General features: G+C 42.7%; 1 protein-coding gene across 3 annotated transcripts in view; it reads left to right on the forward strand.

The window, feature by feature from the left end:
* Ankrd29 (ankyrin repeat domain 29) overlaps positions 1-18,676 on the forward strand; it is a 58,539-nt gene extending 39,863 nt beyond the window's left edge. For 2 of the 3 annotated variants that reach the window (XM_087194020.1, XM_004853150.3), the window contains 4 exons: positions 7,605-7,703; positions 9,084-9,179; positions 11,388-11,486; positions 16,082-18,676. In XM_087194020.1, coding sequence (XP_087050146.1) covers positions 7,605-7,703; positions 9,084-9,179; positions 11,388-11,486; positions 16,082-16,165 — 378 coding nt within the window. In that variant the 3' untranslated portion in view covers positions 16,166-18,676. The remainder of the gene's footprint in view (positions 1-7,604; positions 7,704-9,083; positions 9,180-11,387; positions 11,487-16,081) is intronic. The other variant, XM_013075232.3, reaches the window with a different exon arrangement.
* Positions 18,677-20,115: the final 1,439 nt, after the last annotated feature.

Genomic DNA, 20,115 nt, shown 5'->3' on the forward strand with positions numbered 1-20,115 from the left:
TAACAAAACATTTCAGATTAAAACAATAAATAGTATTATAAAGGTAGGGTTTTTTTTTTTAGAGAAAACTCAAGCTGATTTCTTATTAGTGATGCCTCCCAGGCAAGTTCCCACTGTAATTGATCAGATAATTGATCAGAGATTTATATGATGAATAGCTATGGAAACCTTTATGTTGGTCTGAGCTCTTGGCCACAGCCTTCTTAGGTCTTCAGAAGCCTAAACTTAGAAGAAACCTTAGGAAAGAAAGAGTCTTTGGAGCTGAGAGTGGTGACACACACCTGAAATTCCAGCACTTGGGGAGGCTGAGGCAGGAGGATCACAAATTTGAGCCCAGACTGAACAATTTAAGGACTTAGAGAGACCTTCTCTCAAATAAAACAAAATAATAACTTGCTGTGTGGTTTTAAAATCAAGAGCAAATTGATCTTTCTTGGACTTTATCTGAGAATTAAGAGGCTGGGCAGGATAAGCCTGACAATTTCTTCAAGCTCCTAAAGTTTTGAAAATGGTTTCATTTAATGTTCAATCAATATTTCCTGAACATTTATCATGTGCCAGGCACTGCTGTGATTATAAGACTATATTATTAGGATTTTAGAGATCTTCTTAGTGTTAGATGGCCTCAGAAACACTCTTGGAATAGAAGAAGTTTAGAAAAAGTTGCGCCGTCAGACCTGCCAAACCTGACATTTAGGGGTAGGAGTTTAGTGTTTTCTTGTCAGTCCTTATTTTGAAATTGTTGATTGATTATGAATCAGAGACTTCATTTTGCCAAAATTAACTAAAGGAATTGGCTGCTTATAAATTTTATGTTGAGGCCATTATCAAATAGACCACTATAAACTTAGACATGAGATAGTGTCAAGATTATCAAGTCTTTACCAGTACATTCTTCCAAAGTAATTAATGTCTGGCACTTTAGCCAATCTATTTGTGAAACAGATTGTATCATTCATAGGCTTCAGGTATTATTTGTTATAACACACACACACACACACACACACACAGAGTCCAGGACAGTGGGACACGCCTATAATTCCAGCTGCTCAGGAGCCTGAGGCAGAAGCTTGCAAGTTTTGAGTCTAGCCTGGGCAACTCAGCAAGACCTTGTTCAAAATGGAAGTTTGGGGGATAAAGCCGGTGGTAGAGCAGCTGTCCAGTATGAGTGAGGCCCCGGGTTGACTCCCTAGTACTACCCTCCCCCAAAAAAGTTCATATAAGAGGTGGTATTTCAAATTTACATAGATAATGTCCATTTGATCCTAACTCGACTCACACAAAGATGCTGAAGCCAAGAAGGTAAAAAATAAACCAGCATCCCAGTGGTAACTGTAACGCACTGCAGCTGCTATCCCCACCTTAAAAGTGGATGACCGGCCCATGGGTGAAGATAACCTGGTTAAGGACTGAATGACTTGTCCTTCCAAAGATGGTTTTTTTCCCCCTTGGCCTGGGGATAGAACCCCGGGTCTTTGCACTGAGCTACATCTCACACCTCAGCCTTTTTTTTCTTTTTTTGAGACAAATTCTAAATTGCCACACTGGGCTGGAACTTGTGATCCTCCTGCTTCATCCTCCTAGTGTGCTGGAATTATAGGCCTGCATCACCATGCCTGGTTTAATGTAGTTGTTTTAAAGGTAAGAGTCCAACTCTAAAAAGACTACTATTCAGGGAAGGCATTTTTTTTATAAAATAAGAATTACCTGGGGGAAAAAAGTAATGGAACATTTCCTTTTCACAGAGCACACTCACCTGATTGTGCTCTCAAATCATAAACAATTTTCCTATCTGCTATGAGTTTATATTTAGAAGCTGTTACCTAGCCAGGTCAATCCAGTTCAAGTCCTGCCTTCTCTAAAAGTATAAACTCTTCTGGCTTAATTCTGCTTTGACAAAACACATAACGTCACGCATACCATAAATATTTAAAAATACAAGGGCCAGGGATTTAGCTCAGTGGCATCACACCTGCCTTGCAAGCTCAAGGTCCTGAGTGCCAGAAGAAAAAAATTAAAAATACAAATAATGACAAAAGTGATAACAGTCCTATCTGACTTGGTTGCAAATTATAAGGAAATTTTTTAAAAAGAAGTGTAATTAAAAGTTTCCATTAAAATGGCCTGCACACTGTCCGGCCAGTTCTGTTCTGAAATCTCTGCTGACGTTGAATTGTTAACAGAAAATTCTTGAATTCACCAAATAAAGACAAGGATATTTGCCTGGTTTCATTTCTTAATGTTTATAGGTGAATCTAATTTGTAATTTTGTACCACCATGTTTTGGGATCCTGACATTTTAGGGTATTCTGTGACAGGACGTTCATAAAGTCACACTGAAATTACTCAGCTGACATTTGATTCAGGCTGTAGAGAATCTGAAATGTGGTAGGAATGACTTTCCCTGTAACTCTGTAATGGAGAATTAATGGAGACCATTTTTGTACTTTATGCTGTGGAATCATAATCACAAAGCGAGCCACAGTCAGACATTGGAACAACGATGTTCTTGATTTAAAGTTTGAAAAGATTTTCCTTCCAGGGTGTGTTAAGAAGTTAAGAGTCACAGAGATCCTTGACATCCATGGTCACTGTCAAAACTCACTTCCATTTCTTTCTGGGTGTACTCACCAAGCAGAGTTGTCAGACCTTTTAATCACTACCTGTCCATTTAGTCAGGTTTTTCTGTCATCCAAATGCCTTGACATATGTTTTTTCCCAACTCAGTTCAGCTACCTTATTAAAACAATATTTTCTTTTTTATTTTTGGTTTTTTGAGATAGGACTTCATCATGTAGTTCAGGCTGGCATCGAACTCATGAGAATCCTCTTGCCTCAGTCTCCTCAGTGCTGGGATCACAGGCATGCACCACCATGCCTGGTTAAAATAATATTTTCTAGAGTGGCAAAGATCTGATTCTGTTTACCCAGAGCTGAGGTTGGCCTATCATCATTCCTCTGGCTGATCCTCTTCATGTGCTAAGCTTCTTTGAAGTCCTACAGAAAGCCCCCCTAAAAAGCCCACTCTAACAGAGCCGTCGGTTGTGGACAAGCAAAGTTGCTGGGACTCAGATAGTAAATGTTCTCCCAGGTCCCAAGCTCAGAGGACCAAGCCAGAGGTGGCAGTGGGAGAAAGAAGAGCCGTAATAGTATCCTGAGGGTTTGGAGATGGGAGCAGCCAGGCACTGCGCTTTTGGGGAGGGCAGGGCTCTGTCTCAGGCCCCCTGCATGGGGAGACCTTAGGAGAGGTGTGCTGACTGAGGAGAATGCCCCGAGGCGTAGGCAAGGAGTTCTGGGAGCCTGAAGTGCAGAACGAGCCAGGCCTGGCCACCAGAGGAAGCTTGAAATGCGGGGCTCGGGCGCATGGGCAGCCCATCAGCCCCAGGAAAACTGTCACGGGCAGCTGGGGAGCCAGACGCCAGTCTCTAGGAAGGGAGGGTTTGGCACTTACAGGGTAGAGGCAGTGAAACACAGTTGTCCAGTTTTAACTACATGACCTCCAGACAGTTGTTTACTTTCCCTGAACCTCGGGTTTTTTTAATCTGTAACACCAAGACAATAATGGTACCTTTGCAGTGGGATTGCTGTGATAATTAAATCTCTGTAGAACTCTTAATGCAGTGGCTCTAGGTTAGGGTCGGGCTGGTAGAAAAGTTGTCTTGATGTTGAACCCCATCTGCTACTGATGAATGTCCTTGCATCCCTTGGGCCCCCAACTTAGGGTAGAATTGGTCCCCAAGACTGGCACATGGAGGTATCCCAGGCCTAAGGCAGTGGAAGCAAAGAGCTCATGCCACTTCGTAGGCCATTGCTATGGAAGATGATGGTTTTAGTTATTTTTTCCTAAGTTTAGAGGAGCCTAAATAAGCCCATATAAGATTAGTTTCTAACAATGGTCATGTAATATACTTCATCTAGTGCTGTGGTCTACCTACAGAATATGTTAGAGGATCTCGAATATAAGAGTTGGCAGGAACTGCAAAAGTCACCCTATTTAACCATCCTTCTGGTGTAATAATCTTTCTATAATAATCGGCCACTGTTGAACACCTCCAGGCCTAGGAAACTCAATACTATCTGACTGCCTTAGTCTTTAGCCAGCTCTCAGTATTTCCTTTTAACACTGACCTCAGCTCTTTATGAGGCTTTCATCCATCAGTCGCCTTTTTATCCCTTGGTCTGCAAAATAAATCTAAATCCCTTTCCATTTGGTATGCACACAGGTGGTAATTAGTAGCTGCTGTGTCCCTCCCTGTGAATCTGACCTTCTCCAAGCTAAATGCTCTATTTCCTTGGTTTTTTTTTAAGTGCTGCAGAGGTTATAACTTCCACCTCGCAGTGATTTGGTTAACATAATCTATTTTTAAACTATTTTGTCCAGAAGTATTCAAAGCCTTTTAAAATATTTTTAAATAGCTTTTGCCCATTCTGATTTTCTCCATAATGCTACCAAAAGGAGATAAATTGATTCATTTTCCATTATTTTCATTATGAAAATGAAAGCACAGACCGTTATAAAGAGAGGGGGAAGAGACAACAGAAACTGAGGTGCACGGAAGAGGAACACCTCTCCTATTCACAACTTGATAATCAATGGATACATAGCTTTATCTGACAATATTGTTTTAACTCCCATGTGACTCCCAGGGTTCAGAAAGTAGATTTGGAGAATCTACTAACCAAAAATGCAATATGCAGATGGTCCCCAAATCTCCTTTTACCAGTCTTCCTACCTGCTCTCCAGGCAATTATCTCAGAGTCGCTGGGAGAAGCAAATTAAATAAAGCAGGTGGAAGTACTTGGTGAGCAGAAGTACAGGTTAAGGTGCTTAATGTGTTTCATGATAAGTGATACTCACTAGTATTCAGTTAACATTTTCTAAGCATCTGTCAACCAGACTTGATGCAAACCACCTCTACATGTGTTTTCTTATTCAATAATATCTCTTTGAGGCTAATGTTTTTGCAGAAAAGGATGCAAAGCTGAGAGGCATTTGCCCCATCTCACAGCCAGGAACGGTGACTAGTTTCCCCCCAGAGTGAATATCCTGATTAAGACAATAGATCTGTATGTTCCCATTACTGTTACAAATCACTAATAGTAATAAGTGTTACCAGTTGGACATCTGGGCACTTTTCTACATGCAGTTTTACTAAAACAACCAAGCCCTTGAAAAGCAGCCCTGCCTGCCCTCTGGTGGAGCTCCCCAGAAAACAGAACTGACCTGGCAACACTTCAGGCCTCGGTGGAACCCAGCCAGCTTCTCTAGCTCTCCAAGTCCTGCCCACACCCTGTTCCATAACAGCTGGACAGCTCTCCTGCCTGCCAGGCCATCCCTATCCAAGCCTCTGTGGCTGCACTCGAGCTGCCTTCTACCTACCTGAAATGACCTTCCCTTTGCACCTGACAATCCAGGGCCTCCTCCAAGACCCAGCTCAGGCATCACCCCATCTTTGCAGCTGACCCTAAGCCCCACACAGTACAAGGGCCCCTCCTGGCTCACTGTGGACTTTTGATGTCCAAACTTTAAGTAGCACTGCAATCATACGTTTCTTCTCCTTTATACCGAGTCCCTTTGAGAACAGAAGCCTGGTCTTCTGTTTTCTTGCCTCAGATGGAGAAGATGCTTAATTATTACTGTTTGTTTGAATGAATGATCAAGTCATAAATTGGAAGAATTAAATTTTTAAAAAGAATGTAGAAGTGCTTAGTAAAGTAAAAGTATGAATGAAGGTAAAATAATATTCAGGTTCAAGCCTACTTCCAAGAAGCCCTGGAAAAAGTAGGAGGTGGGTAAAAGGTGCCTCTTATAATGTTCTGGCCTTTATCTCAGCACCTCTTCACCTCAGTTTTCCCAAGACAGAGGTGCCAAACCCTCTGACCGCCTCTCAGTACCCTTGGGCTTCTGATTTGTCATCTTCTGCCACCCCACTCAAAAAGTCTTGGTCCTCTCTCTTTGCCAGGACAGCAGTGAACATTTGTCCTGCCCCTGTTTTGTCTAGCAGACTGGTTTGAAATTACACGCTGCAGCAGAAAATGTAACTTTATATACCACAACTGCATCATCTTTGTCTTCAGCCCCTTTTCCACAGATAGATAAACCAGTTTTGTCTGGATAAAATACTGTTTCAGCTGTATTCCCATAATGACTTCAGAGGTTAAATTTAGCCAGTTCTGAATTCTGCTTCCTCCTCTTGTCCTTCTCTCCAATGTGACCCAAGTTCTCAGAAGTCAGACTGTCACCCTGCATTGTGGTGAGCATTGGGGAGACTGAAGGCTGAACTTTGCATGGGTCCCCATGCCCCATGCACCCTGCAGTGGTACCCAGAGGCGCAGCTCGTCCGCCATAGTACTGGCGTTACCCTGGTCTGTACTTATGAAGCTGCTCTTTTCTGTAACTTTGTCTTTCCAGCCTAGGCTTCCTCCAGGGCACTGTTTCCTCAGCACCTCTAATTTCCCTCAGGGAGACAGGAGCTCCTGGATAAAGATGCAGGCTGGATGTGGGCTACAGGGATGAGGGGGCGTCTCAGGCCCACTGGCCCAAATAACTCCCACCGCCATTTCTCTTCTATCTCTCAGGGCCTTTCTATGGGGCTTGTGATTTTCCTGGGCTAATTCTAAGAAGTAGAGAAAATCCTTCCCCATCTGGAATTCCCCAGAAATTATCTGGGTGTTTCTAGGACAGTCAGCTTACTTACCCACCTTCTCCCACACCCTCGGATTCAACCCAGAGAGGGAGAACACAGACAGCCATCTCTCTAGCTTCTCCTTCCTGCTCTAGAAGCATTTTCCATTTTCCCTTCCCTCTGGTAGGAGCCACCTTGAGGTCTATTCCATCCTTTGGATATTTCACCTTTTCCTCTTTGGAACAATCATCTCAGCCTGTGTCCTTGTGTTCATGGAAACGGGGACGTTTGGGAATAATACACAGGAAATGCTGCCCCAAATGTCCTGCTTAACTAGTGTGTGTCACCTCCTAGAAACTGCATCACCTTCCATGTAAAATGAACCTAATCTCCCTTAAGGCATATGTGGCTGTAGGGTGTTTTGGACACGAGAAGAAGGGAGTAGGAGTCTTGAGTTCTCTGACCCTCAGACCCCACCTCAGGGGAAAAGGCCACTCTTGTGTGGGCAGGAAGGGCTTTGTGGGGCAGGGCACATGGTGAGCACCGAAGGTGCCCCATTGAGCAGCCGAGAAATACATGATTTGGGGCAGAAGTAGAGTCAGCCAGGTCTTTCTCTCTGGGTGTGTGGAATTTGGTTCTGCTTAGTTTGGCTGCCCTGGGAGCAAGGTTCTCAACAGCCTTCCACGGACTCCATACCACACTCTGGAATTAAAGATCCAGCCTAAAAGGGCTAAATGTATAAGCCAAAAACTGGACATTGGCAGTTAGTCAAGTGCAGGCACTGCCAACTCCAGCTGTGTCACGGAGCTGAGAACCTCCCCTCCTTCTCCCTGGGTAACTCGGGTGGGAATCAGCTGGAGAATGGCTGTGTCCACGGGAAGCTCTTTCCCAGGGTTTCAGCTTCGGAGACTGGTGTTCCCGTGGGTCTGCGGCCGGGTGGGTGACACCCTGTCATGCTGTCATCTCCTCTGCCCGCAGGACGGGACGGCACCCCTGTGGATCGCGTCCCAGATGGGCCACAGCGAGGTGGTGCGCGTGATGCTGCTGCGCGGAGCCGACCGTGACGCCACGCGGAATGTGAGTGCCAGGGACAGGGAGGCTGGGCCACCGGCAGAGCGCCCCACAGAACCGGCGGTGCCCACAGGGAGGGGTGTTTACCTAGTCTGCAGCACGCCTGGGCTGCCTCCCAGACTCCGCCTGCCCTTTAGTCGGAAAGCCAAGTCTAGTTCTTCTGTGGAAACTTAGCAGGTGGTGCTGCCTGTTTGTCCTCCACCGCCGGTGACTTCTGGAGCGACTGGGGAGACTGAGTCCTCTTTGACCCGGGGGGCTGTCTCAGCTGGCAGCACCACAGCCCTGCTCCTCAGCTGCACGCCCCTCCACACATCCCCCACATGCCTGCTGTTCCCAGTAAACTCTGATACTGCCTCCTTTGGCCCCACAGCAGGCCCTTGGGCCCACAGGAGCTAGGAACAGCTTGGGGAGAACCGGCCCACACTGGGCTCTTTGCTCGTTGTCTCCCTGTATCCAGCTTCTTTGCCTTTGTCTTACCTTTGCTTATGCAATCCAGCTTCTCTCCAAATCCGGAAGAGAGAAATCTGAAGGCATATGCCGGACCACTTCACTGTCCTCTGTCCTCTCTCTTTCTTCCCACCATCTCTGAATCCAGGAAGGAAAAATCCCCTAATCCTACCTGCCTTCTTGCGAAGCTGCAGCCTAATGGCGGGTAAGGTAGGGCCTTGCCGCGCACAGCACTGGTACATTAAAGCAGGAGACTCTCAAAGGAAGTCAGAAAAACTCTTCTGGAGCCAAAAATGATGACAGAGTGACAGAAGCTGAATGTTCTTGAATTTGAATTTGTCTTTGCCCTCTTCTGCCTCCTCCTCATTCTCTTTTTTTCTTTTTTAAACACATTTCAATCTACCCTCCCTCTTCCCCCTACAAGGTTATATAAATTTTTAAAACAGTGAATCAAGTTCAACAATAGTTTAAATCATGAAAGAGTTAAACTGTTTTTGCTAAGTCATTAATAACAGCAGAAAATGCCTCTTGGACCATCATTGCCTTAAAAATACACGCTTGGAATTCTCCTTGTCTCTGACCCAGTGTTCCAAGGGACTGGAGAGGTTCTAATGGCAGGGTTCTAAGATCATATAAACTAGAGATGGTGAACCTTTTAGAGCTGTCAGTGATACACACTGCTGCGGCACACATGCCATAGGTTTGCCACCACTGATACAAACAATCACATATTGTGTCTCATACTCTTTCATACAAAATTAACTGCTTACTATGCTATAAAATGCTCCTACATGGAGACATTGCCCATTTGTGCTTCATTACACCTTCTTCCTGTTTCTGACACAAATACTTTGCTGCCAGTTCTCAACTGACTCTTTTGTTCTGAGCTAACACAAATATATGTGAATAATCAACTTTTATTTCCCATTCTCTGCTCAGGATGGTACCACAGCACTGTTGAAAGCAGCCAACAAGGGGTATAATGATGTTATAGAAGAGTTGCTTAAATTCTCACCCACTCTTGGTCTTTTGAAGGTAAGACCTAAAGAAAGATTTTACCAATCTATAAAGGAAATAGGTTAGAAGATAAGCCCATACTGGGGATTCCAGTAGCATTTTTCAGCGTGGTTAGTGTGTTCTTTTTACTTTTCTTTCTTTTTTTTTTTTATGGTACTGGAACACATTTCCAACTTGTTGCTAAAGACCCATGGCAGAGATGGGAAGGTTAAAAAAAAAAGCAAACAGAGTCTATCAGTACCTAATTTTCCAGGAAAAAAAAACCAGATAATAGAAATGAAATTGGCAAATTAGAAAGTAAACCATATTGGTATCATTTGGAAGATCTGTGAAATCAAGAAAGAACAAACCATTATGGCCTTCTTTTTCTTATGCTGAGCAGAGAACCTTTCTGCTTAGTTACCTTAAATGAAATAAAATTAGCTACAAATGCCTGGAAATTTCAGAATATTTGACTTTCCCAAGTCCTGGGCCTTCCAGAAACAGAGCCTAAAAACTCTTTGGTAAGCTTTTATCACTTTGGACCAAAATATTTCTAAGCTATAGCATACATCAGGGGTCAGCAAACTTTCCATAAAGGACCAGACAGTAAATGTCGCAGACTTTGCAGGCTGTATGGGCTCTGCTGAGGCTGCTCAACCCGCCACGGTTGCAGGGAAGCAGCTGGAGAAAGAACAAAAGAATGAGGCTGTGTCCCCATAAATATTATTTAAGGGCATTGTATTTATGAAATTTCATATTTTCATATATAATAAAATATTCTCCCTTTATTCTTCTTTAAAATCATTTTTAAATGCAAAACCAGCCCTTAGCTCACAGGATGTACAAAAGCAAGCTGTGTTCTAGACTTGACCACAGTGGGCCACAGCTTGCTGATCCCCATGTATGTGCACCCCCTTCTTTCTTAAGTAGAGGGCGCTGCACCTGTCTAACGTGGCACAGTGACTTAGTAGTGTGGGGACTGTGCCCTCAGGTCTATCAATGTGTATAAAATCTATTCGCCCCTGAGCAACTCCAAGAGCTTTTAGAATACCTTTAGATTTTTAGACTCCATTCTTGCTGTCAGCTAATACAGAGCTGCTGTTGTCAGTACACTTGGCCCTCTCCACTCTCCTCATGAGCTACTTCTAACCTTCCACAAACCTGGAAGCCAAAACCAGAAAGTTGCACTTATTAAAAATTTTTATAAAATAAGAAAATATCATCTATAAAAGTGAATTCTATGAACAAAAGGAAGGAGCTTTAGAAATGGACTTTGCAATATCTAGTCTTGTTTCTAACAGGTCTTTTCTTTTTTGGCTTTTGTTTTTTATTAGCCATGTTGCAAATAGGCAGTTGATACATAGGTTAATATTTAGGCTTGCTGAAATGTTACCAGGTTAATTACCATAAGTATTATGAAAGCAACCATAGAAAAATGCTACTTTGCTGGAACTTTTCTCTGGGTATGACATCATCCTTTTACAAAAATCCTAGTGGTTCTTACTACGAGTCATTAATTAGGATACCAAGTTTGCTTTTGGGTACTACTTATAGATCTATGTACCTTCTGGAACCAGTGTCCTGTTTCTACTCATCGTTGTTATATCAGTTTGGTTACTCTTCTCCTCTCTGGAACCCTTTTACATGTTGCTTTCAGCTGCTCCCTTATTTCAATAAACATTTATGCTAAGTGTCTTAACGTCAGCGGCCCATCTACTAGGCCCTTCGGTGCTCAGATATGATCTAACGGGTTCAGGGAAATGGCCTCACCCCACAGACTTCCCCTTAAGCCCTGTAACTCCACAGTCTCTCCTGCTAGCCCTGGTGTTTCTGGACAAAGTGTTTCTGGCTATCAGTGGACACTGGCCACATGGCTGTTCCTCCAGTCCTGCTGGAAGTGGCTCACCAAAAGTGCAAAGACTTCAAGAAAGACAGTGTGGCCCAGCACTGCTGTTTTTTCTGCAGCATGTTCTGAAGTCTATATAACCACCCAAGCGACCATGAAGTCATGTGCACCCTAGGGGCTGGCTTCCATGTTTTCCTTCCAAAGAATACTGGCAGTCCTTCTACTGACCACAGCTGTGTGTCTAAGAACGCAGTATTAGGTGGTGATGTGACTTTGAAACTTCAAGGGAGGATAAGTAAGGCATCGCAGTGTCATTGCCGAGATGGTTTATGATGAAAGCCAAGCCAAGTGCTGCTGGCTGTTGGTCACTGCTAACCCACACTGTCATTTTCTCTTAGAATGGCACAACGGCTCTCCATGCGGCAGTGCTAAGCGGGAATATTAAAACAGTTGCCCTGCTCCTGGAAGCAGGGGCAGACCCAGCCCTGAGAAACAAGGTACTCACTTCCCTGTCTCTCCACTCCATTGTTCCCTGTGTGGAGAGACAAGGCAGCCTCCTCCTAAGCATTTCTCTGGCTCTGGTCACTGTCTTCATACTTATATGACACGTGGTAGGGGCGTTATTAGTAGGTTGTTCCTGGGCAGCACATGGGAACCCACATCACCAATGCTTTTCCATTAACAGATGCGCAAGCTCCTGAGAGGGCTGGGCGGGGGGGGGGCCGGTTCGTTCCGAGGAGTAAGCAGGGGTGTGCTGTCATCGGAGATGTCCCCTGAAGACGTCTGGTTCTGGTAGTTTATCACCATCCCCATAAGTTGGGTGGTCTTGTCCCTAGAGTTGCTTGTGCTGGTTGGTGACTACTTGGAAAACATGTTGCCTTTCTGTTGTTAATAGGCCGCACGCCTCAGTTTTAACACCAACTCTTCTAAATCCTTAGTTTACAATTAGGCTAAACTTGGAAGTCAGTGAGTACACAATAACAGTTGAAAAAATGATTGTTATTGTACTTACTCCTGTCAATGTGCACTTTAAACTGTACTTACTTAATGTACAGATTGAGGGGGAAGAGCCAACATTTAATGACTAATCACTGAGGAAGAACAAGGGGTTGACATTTATTAACAGGGGAAGAAATGAAAAGAAATTTTTGCTTTATTCCATACATACTCTGAATTTTTTCTAAGTGTCTGTGACTATGTTAACATTTTTAATAATAAAAACAAAAACAGAGATAGAGCTCTATGCTCAGTGGTAGAGCACTTGCCTAGCACATATGAGACCCTGAGTTTGATTCCCAACATTGGAAAAAATAAATACACAGTTCTATACATATATACACGTACATATGTACATATATACATATACAATATACACTATTCATACTGTACACAAACACACACGCACATATATACATATACAGTGGACCCTTGACTTGTGAACTCAATTCATTCCCGAGGGCTGGTTGTAACTCAGGTTGGTCAATTGAAGGCTCAGGCTCCTCTACACGGTCTTCAAAGTCTCTCTCTTGCACACAGGCAAATCTCAGTGTCCTTAGAGACACCGGCCCAGGATTTCTCAATGAACCCCACCCAGGAAAGGATGTTGTAATGCTCCTTCCAGAAGTCTTTCAGGGTTAAATCTGTATCTGAGCCAGGGTGTGGTGGTGCACACCTATAATCCCAGCACTAGGGAGGCTGAGGCAGGAGGATCACCGTGAGTTCAAGGCCAGCCTGGGCTACATAGTGAGTTTGAGGCCAGCCTGAGCTACATAGCTCAAAAAAAATTTTTTTAATCGGTATTTCTATCTGGAAGCATAAGCAGCCAGCACTCAGGTCATACATAACTCAAAACTTTGTTCCTAAATTAAAACTAAAATTTGGATTGTAACCCAAGCTGTTTGTATGTCAGGCCAGTCGTAACTCAAGGGTCCACTGAATATAATTTTGTGACATTTTGAAAAGGAACCATTAAGAAGCGCTAGTTAAACAACAAGCCAAAGCCAAGGGTAATTTTTTTCCCATTTTATTTAGCAAACAGAAGTACTAGCTCCCTACTCCTAACATTGAATTGCTTGAAGATAATATTTCTGCTTATCTCCTCCTGAGATACTCAGATTTGTTTTCCATGAGCTGGCCTAGCTATGCGATAAGCCACCTGAAGTCATAATTCCCTTTCTTTTCAACTTTATCTTTAGACCTTATACACAGACTTCCTAGAAATCAGTCTTTGTTGGTGAGGTATCCAGGGCTGAATTAAGGCAAAGGGAACACGGTAGTACCTTCATATAGAAATTGAAAGTGTAGTTCCTCTGGTGTCTCCTAGAGTGGTGCAGTAACCATCAGGGTGATGGTTACAGGCAATCTCCAGCCGGTGAGATGCCAGACTCTGACCCACCCTGGAGCGTGGAGTGTATGTATGGAGTGTGTGGCACTCATATTGCAGGCTCATACTGGGAAAGTTCTGAGTCCTGGGAGTGGCTGCCCAGAAAGGAAGAAAGGAAACCCTCACTGCCCATCAGTCATGACAGAAGCCAGCATCTTTAATGGCAGCTCCAGAAGCAAGGGTGCTGGGATTCTGGAAGCTACCTAGAACTCTTGAAAGTGTATTCTTGGCCTTCATTCATTCATTCATTCATTCAACAAACACTGACTGAACACCTGTACCATACACTGTGCTCTGTGCTGGGCTTGCAACAGTGAATAAGATTCACATAGCCTCTGCTTTCACGGAGCTCAGAGTTTAGCATAGAATAAAGGCAGTTAAGCAAACAATTGCAATACAGAGGGACAAGAACTAAAGCAGGAAAGTAGCAAAGAGTACAGTGTAGTATCTGGGATGTCGACCTCCAGTTCTGCTCCGTCATGAAAGAGATGGCCACTGTGGGTAGCACCCTGGGGCACACGCCATCATAACATCCACGCAAGTACATTCACCTGAGAACTGAGTGGGGGCCAGGCAGGAGAAAGGAGGATCGACACCAGGTTTTTACACCTATAAGGGTGACACATAGAAGTATAATGTGATTGACCAAACATTGACAACAAAGTTTGTGAGCATAAAGCTTTTTTTTTTTAATGGCAAGAGATGCAGAAATGCAGGTAGATGGTCACATGGCTGCTAAAAGTCAGCAGGCTGGTAGACAGAGGTACAGCTCTTTAGCTCCTTCCTATCTTCAGTTGCTCTCGCTACGTGCCGGCTGCTCACCGTGGACCAATAACTAATGTGAACAGCGCAGTTAATCCTGAGTGTTTCTCTGAGACTAGATGGAGCTGTTTTCCTGCAGCATTTCTCTGCAGACCCAAGGTGTTAAGCCTATGCAACATCTGCTCCTGCAGAAACTGAGCCAGTAGTAGACTCTGACCCCATAGAGGGGCCTCTGGTATACAGCATAGCATTTCCTCTCTGCTTCGGTCCAGCAGCAACATCAGAGGTCCCTGTGGTGGGCAGGAATGCGGCTGCCACACATGCTGCATATCAGACTGCTGTGGCAAACTCCGAGTTCCCACCAAGGGAGGTCCCAGCCAGATAGGAGGGCTGGGGAACTGAGTCCAGAATAGAAGATGGGGACAAGAGCTTCACCTAGGATCAAAATCCAGATAAAGCAGTGAGGATTCCAGGATTGGCTGCAGGGCAGAAATACAGATGAAGCAGATCACATCCACACCCAAGCCCTCTCTGCCATCCCTCACACTTTTTTTTTTTTTTTTTTTTTTGGTGGTACCGGGGATAGAACTCAGGACCTTGCACTTGTAAGGCAGGCTCAGTGCCACTGAGCTACATCCCCGGCCCTCCTCACACTTTTCTACCTGGCCCCAAACATCCACTTGATTCTCTGTAACTGCTGAGCCCTGAGGGGCTTGAAGACCTGGTCAGGGCAGCTCACTCTTGATCACACAAAAATGTTGTCACCTTTGTCACTGTATTGACATCTTCTCTTTGGTACAAAAGCAATGGTGGGTAAAACTGCTACTGCCTTAATCCACATCAGACCAGGGGGCCCCAAACCATCCTGCAAAACATTTTATAATGTTATTAGCTGCCTTATACATTTTGTCAATTATTTTACAAAAAACTACCAGTTTTACTTAAGAATGTCTTAAATGAGACAGTAAAAAAAAGGTTAATTTTGTTACATTTTGGCCCCTACTGTACATCTTTTTAAGATTCTATGTGTCAAAATGGAAATATATTGGGCCAGGGATTTAGCTCAGTGGTTTTTGCACCAGCCTCACAAACGCAAGGTCCCAAGTTCGATCCCCAGTACCAAAAAAAAAAGAAATATATGTAATACACTTTTGCTATATGCTAGAGTATGCTGATATCTAAAGAATTGTTTGAATTAGAGAGTGAACCAGCCACTTTTTCATAGAACACCATTTTTCAAACAACTTGTGTCTACCTCTATGAGCTTAATAGCTTCCCAGTCCAAAAAGACTTTTCTGATGAATCACGGAATGTGATCTCGATATAGCACAATAAAATGTGTCAACATTTAGAGGATCTATGTAACTCAGTGAACAAATACGAACAGTGCATGATATTATTGTGCATGGGAAAGAGGTCCATCTATAAGTAGATGGATCTACCTAGATGTGGGGTGCACACCTGTAATCCCAGCATTCTGGGAGGCTGAAAGAGAAAGTACAAATTTGAGCCAAGCCTGGGCAATTTAGCGAGACCCTGGCCCAAAGTAAAAAGTGAAGGGCCAGGGATTTAGCTCAGTGGCACCATGCCTGGCTCACAAGTGCATGGACCTGAGTTTGATCCCCAATACCAAAAAAAAAAGGGAGTTTAAAAAAAAGTGCTGGAAATGAATATATAATGACTTATAAGATATAGGCCCTGCTCTTCCGGATGTTAGTCTGGTGAAGATCTGACTAGACAGAAAAATAACTTTAACCATGAGATAAGAAACTGGGTGACACTTATACATCTGAAGGAGTTTTTTTTTTTTAACCTTAATATAAAAGAGAGTCCATTGGGGATTTTTTCGTTACTCAAGAGGAAAGTGTGGGTCAGGTGCCCTCTTTGGGGGCCTTAAAACCATACCAGCTATGGGAACTCACTAATGTTCATCTCATCCTCTTTCAGGCCAATGAACTTCCAGCAGAACTAACCAAAAATGAACGCATACTGCGTCTCCTCCAAAGTAAAGAAGGTCATAGGAAGAGCTAACTTAGTTCCACATTTGACAGAAAGACAGAAACCTTATCCACACTGTCAAAAAAGAAATTGCTTTTCAAACAGGGTTGGAAATTCTTTTAAGAACAAATATACACTGAAAGCCTGCCCTGTGGGTCCCTATGTTTTGTGCACCAAATGAACAAGAGGAGCTAGGGGGCCCCTTTCCTCACTTAGGATGAGCATCTCACACTGCCCTGGCACTCAGCTCCAGGCCTGGCATATTTACAGATTCCACAGAAACTCATTGGCAACAATGCTAACCTGAGTCTCCCAGTTAAATCTGAAGTTAGACAGGGTTTTCAGTACTAAGCAAGAAGACAGAAAGCCTTGTTCCTTTAAAAGGTGGAAAGAATGACTGACCTTCAATGAACGGATGTGCTTTTGCTTATTCATTAAATGTAGGTGTGATAAAGTATATATATATATATATATATATATATGTCATTCCAGTGTAAAATGTTTTCTTCCACCTAAAGATCATAACCATGGTTATTGGGAATCAATAATATTCAAATATGCATTATTGGAAAACAACTTCCAACATTCCACCACATACTATTCAAAGATGGACTAGTGCACTATAGAAAAGACAAACTGTATGTTTGTTAATTAATCCTCATCTCATTCCTGACATGTAAAAATTGCTTTCACTTACTCGATGTTGCAGGTATGCTAGGATAACAGTAGCAAATTTGGAAGTCCAGAAAATTACAAACCATGAAAGAGTTAGGCTTGTCTCTTTGAACATTTATTTTGGTCCTATTTCTGGGAGTCTATTTCCCACTCCATGAGTAAGTAGACCTAATAAACTGCGGAATCTTGAACTTCCAACACCACTTTACTTAATACAATGGCTTTGAGGTCCTCAGATAAAATGTGATATAGACCCATATGATGTGCTGCAATGACTATTAGAGGAGTATAAGTACTAAAGATGTCTGTTAGTTGGGCCCGGGATTTAGCTCAGTGGTTCTACCACCTGCCTCACAAGTGCAAGGTCCTGAGTTCTATCCCCAGTACTGGAAAAAAAAAAAAAGATGGCTGCTAGTATTTAATAAGCACTCATCTATGCATGTCCTTGGGTTGATTGATTCCCAAGAAAGAATCCTGAATTTTATTGAATTATTATTCCTTCAAGGGGCTAAAAATTATATTCAATGCACTTTATGATCAATGGTGTCTAACTGCCTGTCAGTGCCTAACTGTGCTCACAAAAACTAAACTTTTTTTCCTATAATCTTACCGTAAATATCAGTATAGTTTCTGTTATCTGCAAACTGTTAGTTTTCCTGCTCATATTCTGTGCTGGCTTCCAGCAAGTGTTCTATGTAAAGACATGTTAAAATGGAGGGAAATGTTATAATCCCCAAATAACTTATTTAACTAACTTCCTGTGGTACTAAAATCATCATCTTTAAGTCAGTAATTGATAGGATATGATTTTTGAAATTAGAAAATATTCCCTTAAAACTGTTTATGATTTAAGAAGGGGAAGAAGGATTGAAGGGAGGGGAGGGGAATGAGAAAAAAAAAAGCAGCAAGATACATCATGTACAGGTACAAATTCTCTATGATGAATGCTATCATTATGTATATCTAAAATGTACCAATAAATGTTTTGCGTTAAAAAACTTTATGATTAATGCCATAAAAATCAGCATATTTTGGTCAGTGTGACAAGCAAAGCCAGTCAAGAGCAACTCACAGCCTTCAGAGACTCAGCCAGACTGGCTACACAGAAATCCTCCACCTCATTTCAAGACAAAGATTAGACAACTCTGTTACCACAACACCAGCTATAAAACATCTTGGTAGCTAGAAAGCAGTGCCAATTTCTTTATTGACATTCTTTTATTTAGCGAAGTTATACAAATACACATTTTCTATGGGAATTTCAAAAAGCTGTATTCATTTTGAGGAGGAAAATAATGTAGCCTTAAGTACTGTATATTTTTCCCTTTAGTTAACCCTTTTGCCAAAAATAATTGCTCATCACGGATCCAAAACAAAACAGTATTTTGGGTACTGACAAATTACAAACTTAATGTTTTTACTAAGGCATTTTGTCATTGGCCTAGTCCTTAGGTGGTTTTATATGGATAATATTCTCGAACAATACTGGAGCCATAAGAATAAACCTAGTAGCTTTAACATTTAACAGAGGCCTTCTTCTGGTGGGTGAGGGGTCATATACCTTAGAAGGATCGCGTTTGATCTAGATGAGACTGTATTATCCATAGCGGGGGAAGATGATCAATCACCTACCAAAGCCTAAACAAAAGGCCTGTTTTAAAAATTGCATTTAGTTTGCACACATTTAAGTGATTCTTATTTTATTTAACCTAACTCACAGTTCAGTTAAACTGTGCAGCCTAAGACTTAAAACTAGTGATTCCTGTGCAAATCATCTGCTAAATTGAACTGCAAAAGTTTGTAATTACCTACACCTGTTTGATGACACATTCCATGTTAAAATTTAAAATAAAGTTTATATATGACTGAGTTTGCCTTTGCAGTGTTTTCCCTTTGTTCTTAGAAGTCATTTGTACAAGATTTTTAAATGCATGGAATTTCAGAATGAATAAGTCAATTCTTTTAGTAAATATGTTGATATTTGGGATCTCAAATAGCTCTTTAAGCTTTATTTTACCAATGGACCTATGATTTTGTTATTTCTACTATAGAGAGCATTTATAATGGTTTGTAAAGGTTTTCATTTCAGACAGAAATCCCTGGGATAGTCACTGAAGACACTGAAAATAAAAAATTCCTGATTTCTATTTTTGTGTTTATGGTGCTCCTGGCCCTCCAGTCCTTTACAATGGCTTTCTCTTGTGAAATACTCAGCGGATTTGCAGAGTTTCCTGTGTAGGAAACACATTTGCGGCAGTGACATCAGGAATCTAGAGAAGCCCCCACAGCTTTCCCTCTGTGCTCTCTACCCTCTTCGACCACCAGAAGCTACATCTCACCAATAACCCACCCTGGGAGGGGTAGCACTGAAAAGGAAAAGAACACGCTGTAATACCAGGCTGCTTGGAGCCAGACAGCGATGGCTGCATTTTGAGCTGGGCCTGCAGATTGTAGGGGTGAGAAGCTGAGTTCCTAATTTCATAACTAGGAGGTTTGGGCACTGGGACTGGGTGAGTTTCATTGGTGGTGACCACAGGATGTGTCACCGATTATTAATAACAGTAAACCAGCAACCGATGTTTGCTAAGGGATTGATACATAGATAATCTCTTATTAAAGTTTACATGCATTTTCTCATTTACCCCGATAACAACCCTGTGAAATAGGCACTACTAATCCCCAAGTTGGAGTTGAGAAACCTGGCTTTGGGAGGCAATTATCATGACATATTATGGTCTTTCCTGTGGTTGTCTCACATCAGTTCATGTCCCTTTTATTTATTCATGCTTCAAAATACAAGGAAAAAAACAAACACAAAACACGTTACATGCTGCTGTGGCTGGAATATGGCTCTCCCCGCAAAACTCATGTACAGACTTAATTCCCCAATGTAATGGAATGAGGCGGAGCCTTGGGGGGTCATTGGATTGCGATCATTCCCCTGAAAGGGTCAATGCTGTTCTATGGAGCAGGTTGATCCCGAGAGGTGGTTATAGAAGAGTGAGCCGGTGCCTCCTTTCTTCCCGTCCAGCCATGTGATCTCTTGCATGCTCTCTCACTATGAGATGCCACCTGACTATCCTTAGCCCTTAGTTAAAAGTGTGTGTGATTGGTGGGTCTGGAAGGTCTTAGAACCTTCCCTAGTACTCTTACCTTTATTGTTAGCAGTACTTCAAAATCATTAAAAAACATGAATTTGTGTTTTAATAAGTAAAGGATGTGAAAGATGCCTCATCAGCTTTATCTCCGTCAGCTGGGAGAGTGACTTCCCATAATTCCGATTCTTTCCCCTCTCAGGAGGACGTAAG

The sequence above is a fragment of the Heterocephalus glaber genome, unplaced genomic scaffold (genome assembly GCF_053883595.1).
Source record: "Heterocephalus glaber isolate CG9 unplaced genomic scaffold, H.glaber_assembly_v1.0 deba00000331, whole genome shotgun sequence".
Taxonomy (NCBI): domain Eukaryota; kingdom Metazoa; phylum Chordata; class Mammalia; order Rodentia; family Bathyergidae; genus Heterocephalus; species Heterocephalus glaber.